This window comes from Colobus angolensis, unplaced genomic scaffold (assembly GCF_000951035.1).
Source record: "Colobus angolensis palliatus isolate OR3802 unplaced genomic scaffold, Cang.pa_1.0 Scaffold65, whole genome shotgun sequence".
Lineage (NCBI taxonomy): Eukaryota > Metazoa > Chordata > Mammalia > Primates > Cercopithecidae > Colobus > Colobus angolensis.
Genome location: NW_012120154.1, coordinates 1,711,651 through 1,718,660, shown reverse-complemented (window position 1 = coordinate 1,718,660; position 7,010 = coordinate 1,711,651). Strand labels below are relative to the sequence as shown.

At 56.4% G+C, this 7,010-nt stretch overlaps 1 protein-coding gene across 1 annotated transcript in view; it reads left to right on the top strand.

The window, feature by feature from the left end:
• The first annotated feature begins 3,457 nt into the window (after positions 1–3,457).
• CACNA1I (calcium channel, voltage-dependent, T type, alpha 1I subunit) overlaps positions 3,458–7,010 on the top strand; it is a 119,954-nt gene continuing 116,401 nt past the window's right edge. Inside the window, exon 1 of the mRNA XM_011964322.1 lies at positions 3,458–3,690. Within this exon, the coding sequence (XP_011819712.1) occupies positions 3,458–3,690 (233 nt within the window). The remainder of the gene's footprint in view (positions 3,691–7,010) is intronic.

The window sequence follows — 7,010 nt, the reverse complement described above, 5'->3', positions numbered from 1 at the left end:
GAGGGTGGAGGCTGGGTGGTCACTGGGAGCAGGTCAGAGGGTGGAGGCTGGGTGGTCACTGGAAGAGGTCAGAGGGTGGAAGCTGGGTGGTCACTGGAAGCAGATCAGAGGGTGGAGGCTGGGTGGCCGCTGGAGAGAGAGTTGAGGGCGGTGGCCTTAGGGGTGTGGTTTCTGGGAGCCCCACAGTGAGGGAGAGGTGTGAGAACAGAGGGTAGCACAGCGTGGTGGCATTAAACAGGCCACGAGAGGCAACAAGCAAGTCAGCGCAAGCGACATAGCCCAGAGACAGGAAGGGGGTAGTTTTGTGCAGTCCTGGAGTCTGGGGGCGCCCTTTCCGCCTGTGTGGTTTCAGGAAGGACTTTAGCAATGTTGGGGCAAGGGTTGCGGGGTGTGCCACTGTGGTCGATGCAAGGCCAGCTGCTTTACCGCGAGAATAAATCTCAATACACCCGCTTCCCCCTGTCTTCACCAGCAGCCAAGGGCAGGCCAGCCTACTTCCTCCTGGCCCTTCCTGTTCCACCCCTGCCCCTTCATCCGCTCTCCCTTCAGCCCCTAGAGAGATGGCTTAGAAACAGAGCAGAGCACACCACTCCCCTGCCTAAAACCCACCTGTGACTTCTATTGAACTTGGGATAAAACCCAGGCTCCTCTGTGTTCTCCCCTAGGGCCCTGCCGAACTCTTCGGTTTCATCCGCCTCCCTGCCCCAGGCTAGGCCTCACTTCTGTTTCTTAAATACGCTGAGCGGGCCGCATTCTCCTGGCCTTCGCACGTGCTGTTCCTCCTATGCTCTTCCAGCAGATCAGTCAGGGCTGCTGCCTTCTGATTCTTGGTTTTCACTTAAACATCTCTTCCTTTAGAGAGGGCAAGATGATTGTCTCCACTCCCACCTTTCCCCCTTGTTTGTTTCTTTCCCAGCACTTTTTATTCACTTAGTCAACAAATATTGATTGAGCACTAGTATGCTCCAGGCACCATTCCAGGTGCTGGGGATACAGCAGTGAGGGGATACACCTCCCTTACAGGCTTCTCTTAGGATGGGGAGACACCAAATCGTGGAGATATAAAGACATAAATTATGCACTGTGTTTGATGGTGATAAGAGTTGTGGAAAAGAAGAGAGAAGTTAATCGATAGGTGTGTCTCTCTCCTCTGTGGAAGTGTGGGCTGAATGGGGGCTGGTGCCGAGACCGGCTCGTGCCCCAGCATAGCCCAAAGCCTACACATAGGAGCTCACTGGACAAATGGATCAGTAGGGCCTGGTGGAACAGGGCCTGGGGGGAAGGAGAAGGTGACCCAGTGAAACAGAAGAGCGGGAGCAGGGCCTAGGACCTGAGGAGGTCCAGTCTGGCCAGAGCAAAGGGCCAGGGGAGGGAGTGGTGGGCTCCGAGGCTGGCACGGTGGTGGGCAGAGCTGGAGCCACCCTAGGGAGGGTGTGTTTCAGCCCAGGGGGTTGACACGTGGCAGGCCAAGGTGCCTGGGAGCTTATGTAAGGCCCGTGGCTGTTTTTCTGGAATCAAGAGCAAAGCCCTGAGCTCAGGAGAAAACTCTGCCTCCCTGACCAGCCAGGGGAAGTGGCAGGAGGTGCCAACTCCCGCCCGTTGCCCCCGGGAGCCAGAGAAATGTCCAAATGCATCAGCTCCGGGTGGCTCGGTCGACAGCCCAGCAGCAACTGGGTGGGCACCAGGGATGTGGGCCCCATCTCTTAATGCCACGGCCCAGACTGGCCCTGCAGGGGTTCTAGGGTCCCAGGGACCTCAGTGGACAAAGTTTTAGGGGTTGGTGCCCTTTGGGGTGAGGTGGTGAAGGGCAGGACCTGGGAGTGGGGCTGTCCGTCCCATCTTGCCATTGACTGCTTGTGGAGGCCCTCGGCCAGCGAGGGCACCGTCAGTTGTCGTGAAGCCTGCCTGGGGGTCTGGTGCTGGGATTCTGGCCTCTGAACACCACCTGGTGCTTCCCTTGGCTGGGTGCGTGGCCTTGACAAGCCACTTTGTTCTCTTGGCCTCAGTTTCTCCACCTGCCAAATGGCATAACAGTCCTCCTGAGGTGGTTGTGAGCATCAGATGAGGCCTCAGGGAGTAGAAGTGCCCTGAGTTGGAGTCGGAGCCAGCAAGATGATTTGCAACACCTAGAACAAAATGAAAATGTGGGACCTCTTGATAAGAAGTTAAGAATTTCATGTTGGTGACAGCGGAATTCTAAAGCAAGTTCAGGGCCCTTCTGAGCACGGGGCCCTGTGCAGCTGCCTGGGCCACAGACCCAGGAAGTGGGCTCTGAACGGAATTATCTTTTTGTGATGGAGTCTTGCTCTGTCGCCCAGGCTGGAGTGCAGTGGTGTGATCTCGGCTTACTGCAACCTCCACCTCCTCGGTGCAAGCGATTCTTGTGCCTCGGCCTCCTGAGTAGCTGGGATTAGAGCGTGCGCTAGCATGCCCAGCTAATTTTTGTATTTTTAGTACAGATGAGGTCTCACTATGTTGGCCAGGTTGGTCTCAAACTCCTGATCTCAGGTGATCCACCCACCTTGGCCTTCCAAAGTGCTGGGATTACAGGTGTGAACCACGTGGCTGGCCTTTGACTGGAATTCTATTTCTGCTGTTACTCCGCTGCATGTCTGTCCTGTCCCTTTTCTGGACCTCAGTTTCTTCATCTGTAAGGCAAGGAGGTTGGACTCTAAGATTCCTGGGTTCTCAACCTTGTAAGGAAGTGGCTAGGAGGTCCCTGGGTCAAGGATTCAGCTGCAGGTCTCAGCTCAGGGGTCACTTCCTCAGGGAAGCCGACTGTGATTCCCTCCTGGCTTGCCAGGGTTCCCCCAGTCTCTGATTCTGTAGCACCCCAACTTTGCCTTTGTAACCTGAATTGTCCTGGCAATCATGTCTGTCTTTACAATCACCTTTTTTTTCTTGTAAGTTTTCTTTACCTTTAATGGTGCAATAAATACATAGCTCTAGTCTTGTAAAAAAGTTAACCTTCCTTCCTTCCTTCCCTCCCTCCCTCCTTCCCTCCTCCCTCCCCTCCCCTCCCTCCCTCCCTCTCTTCTTTCTTTTTTGATTTTCTATATTACTTAAACATTTTTTTCTCTTAAAAAATGAAAGATTTCAAATATAGGAAATTGCCAATAGACAAAAAAAAGAGTTAATATCACAATTATATTCTAAGAAGGCTTTATTCTCCCCACTATCTTCATTTGCCAAAACTGAGGCTCAGCCAGGGTGAGCAGACTTGCCCCACGATCGCCCAGCTTGAAAGTGGATTCCAACGTGGGTGCAGCTGGGCCCTCAGCTGTTTCGTAATCCTCACCCCAGAGTGAGGGTGAGGGGCCTGTGGGGCTCAGGTGGGCTGTCAGAGCCGCATCCGTCCACTTATTGGTGGAGAGCAGGTTGGGGAGCAAGTACCAGGCCTGTCCCCACCACGTGCCACCCTCTCTGTCTTCCCCAGGGCTCCCAGCTCAGCGTGGACATGGCTGAGAGCGCCTCCCCGCCCTCATCTGCAGCAGCCCCAGCTACTGAGCCGGGAGTCACCGCGGAGCAGCCTGGGCCCCAGAGCCCCCCATCCTCCCCACCAGGCCTGGAGGAGCCCCTGGATGGAGCTGATCCTCATGTCCCACACCCAGACCTGGCGCCCGTTGCCTTCTTCTGCCTGCGACAGACCACCAGCCCCCGGAACTGGTGTATCAAGATGGTGTGCAACCCATATCCTCCGCAGCCTTGGCTGATCGGGGCCCTGCAGGGGCTGAAGGGTGGGGGGCTGGGATTGAGCCCTGCTGCTCACACCTTGCTGCGGCTGGGAGACCTGAGGTCTGCGGTGAGGCCACTGGGCCTTGGTGGTGAGTGAGTTCAGAGGGTGGGTCTGGGGAGACCTCAAACGGATGAGGACCTGGTGTTCTGCTGATGTGAAGGTTCTGGAAATTGCTGGTGGCTGTGGGGTCAGTCCAGTGGCTCGTTGGCTCAGAGGGTCCTTGAGTGTGGGCCCCGGACCTGTGCTGGGCTGGGACTGCAGATCAGTCAGACTCTGGAGCCACCTGATGGGCTGTGACCATACAGGGAATGGGAGCCGTGATCAGGAACCGTGAGCGTGGGCAGCAGGGCAGCCGATGCCAACACACAGGGCAGGACTCATTCTCCTTGCTGTGCCTCCAAGTAGCCTCTTCTCAGGCCTCCTGCCTCCGCTTGCTGCCTCCAGTGGGCTCATGTTCCCCCTGCTTGAGACTGTCATGATTTGCTGTGGCCCCGGAGGTGCAGAGCAAAGTCCTAAACCAGCCCATCAGGGCCTGCGTGTCCCACCCAGCCTCACTTCCCACCACTTGGCTTCCCCCTGTGCTCTTCTGAGCCTCAGGGTCTTCTCACTGGCTCTTCCCTCTGTCTGAAAAGCTTTTCCCTTCCCCCTGGACCTGGCCAAATCCTTTGCTACATCCTTAAAATCTCAGCTTAAGCATCACCTCCTCAGGGAAACCCTCTGGGATTGCTCCTCTGCTTCGTATTTAACTGTCACATCTAACTGTGGAATTCTGAATCTAACATTTGCCTCCCCTGGGGTACTGTCAGATGACCGAGGGGGGGACCCTAGCACCCAGCACAGTGCCTGGCACATCGTGGGTGCTCTGGCAGTGTTTGCTGGGTATACATGGGCAATGCCAGAGCTGACTCCTCAATAAGGAAAGGCGTTGGTTGGGTAGAGAGGGCAGTGGGAGGCAGGAGGAGGGCATGGCAGGAGCGAAGCCTGAAGAAGGGAGGAGTTGCAGGCAGTGTTGGAGCCCTGAGGGGCAGAGAGGAGTGAGGTGAGGCTGTAGGTGTGGCAGGAGCCCCGCAGGGCCTTGGAGACTGCATGAGAGACGGGACTGTGTTCCAAGGGCAAGATTTGAAGCAGGGGCTGGAGAGGTCTATGCTCTGGAAGGACTGTGTGGCACTGGATTGCAAGGTTAAGCTGGGGGCCAGGGACCCAAGCCATGGTGGCCTTGTGGTTTGAGGGGCCCACCAAACAATGCCCAGAAACGAGGTTCTGGTGCTTATGGCCACACAGGGCAGGGCGTGGGGAGCTGCTGGGTCAGGTGCAGGCATGAGTTCTGCCCTGGAGTCCAGGGATGCCAGATACAGGCTGGGATGTTGAGACTGGCTGCAGGACTGCTGGGCTCCCCTTCTGTAGGGGGCTGAGGTGATGGTGGGCCCTGGATCCCCCTAACTTTTGGAAACCAGAGGGTCTCTGCTGGAGTGGGAGGCAGAACTGGGTGTTCCTTGCTGGGTGGGGACTAAGAGCCTCCCTGCTCCTTCTGGGGGATAACTCACAGGGTCTCAGGCATGGTGAGAGGGTCTGCTCGGTAATTAGTTCACCCAGCACTCATGACATCTGCCTTGGGACACTGAGGACAAAGAGGCAGAGCTGGTCTGTCCCAGAGAGTGCCCGGGGAAGAAGGAAGCAGGGACCACTCATGTGGATAGTTTTTTTTTTTTTTTTTTTTTAGATGGAGTTTTACTCTGTCACCCAGGCCGGAGTGGCGTGATCTCGGCTTACTGCAACCTCCGCCTCCCAGGTTCAAGCAATTCTCCTGCCTCAGCCTCCCGAGCAGCTGGGACTATAGGTGCCCACCACCATGCCCTACTAATTTTTGTATTTTTAGTAGAGATGGGGTTTCACCATATCGGCCAGGCTGGTCTCGAACTCCTGACTCATGATCCGCCCGCCTCGGCCTCCTGAAGTGCTGGGATTACAGGCGTGAGGCACCATGCCTGGCCTACATGGCTAGTTTTAATACAAAGCACTGGGGAAACCTCGGGAGCTTGTGGCATGCGAACAGAGGAGTGCCAGGCCTGAGAAGGGGGTGACCACAGAAGTTTTGGGCCTTTAGGAAGAAAAAGGCTGGCAGGAGGACCAAGGGGACAATGTCACAATGTCTCAGGGGCCTTTCCTGGGTGAGATGAGAAGAGTTGATTCTGGCTCTGTCACTTGGGTGCTGTGTGACCATGAGTAAGTCACTTTGCCTCTTTGAGCCTTAAGGGGTCTAGATGGGCAATACTGCTCTGGGCTGGAGGCAGGGGCATGGCTCAGATGACTTGGCCTGGGAGTCTGACCCAGCTGTGTCTCTGATGGGCTGTGGCTGGACTGGCTGGGCTGCTGCCCCAGTGTCACGGAGAGGCCCCCAGATGGGATTGGTCGAGTCCTGTCTGCCGTGTGTGTGACCCTGGGCAGTCTCCTCTCTCTGAGCCTCAGCACCTCCATCTAAAAAGGAGGGGCCGGACGAGTAACCCCTTCCAGCCCTGAGAGCCTGGAGTGTTAGCCACACACACCATGGGGGCTGCCTTGACCTCAGACACCCTGACCCCTGACCACTGAGTGAGCCAGCCCCCTGGGAACCCACCCTGTTTTCCACATTCCTGGCCTGTTGGGCAAACAGAGTCCTTGGGGCCCCTGTCTCCTTGGTTTTCACCACCCATCTTGCCTCCACCCTCAGGGCATGTGGGTCGTGGCCTGGGGTTGGAGACAACAGTGGGGCTGGCCCAGGAGGGAGTGGAGTACTGGTTTCGGGAATAGCTGGGCCTGCCTCTTGTCTGTCTTGGAGAGAGCCGTGGGTTCAAGGGGTGAGGCAGAAAGCAGCCCCCCCTCCATCAGGAGGGACTTTTCAGTCCCAGGAACTGTGCAGAGCGAGGACTCTCCCGGCATCCCCATGGTCAGGGCTACGGAGGCTGGGCTGGGATAGGGGTGATTCAGGTCTCAGCCTCAACTGGTGTGATACGGACTCTCTTCAGGCCTGAGATTTGACGACTCAAAAGCACAGCAACTTCAAAGGTGTCAGCTCTGGGACACTCAGACTCAAAACTTCTGTGACAGTCTAAGGGTTCAAAGTTAAGATTTAAGGCTCAGCGACACTGAAATTCTAAGCTTCTGTCATTCAAAGGCTGCAAAATTCTGTGTTTCAAAGAGTGTGTGTGGCTGGGCGCGGTGGCTCAAGCCTGTAATCCCAGCACTTTGGGAGGCCGAGACGGGTGGATCACGAGGTCAGGAGATGGAGACCATCCTG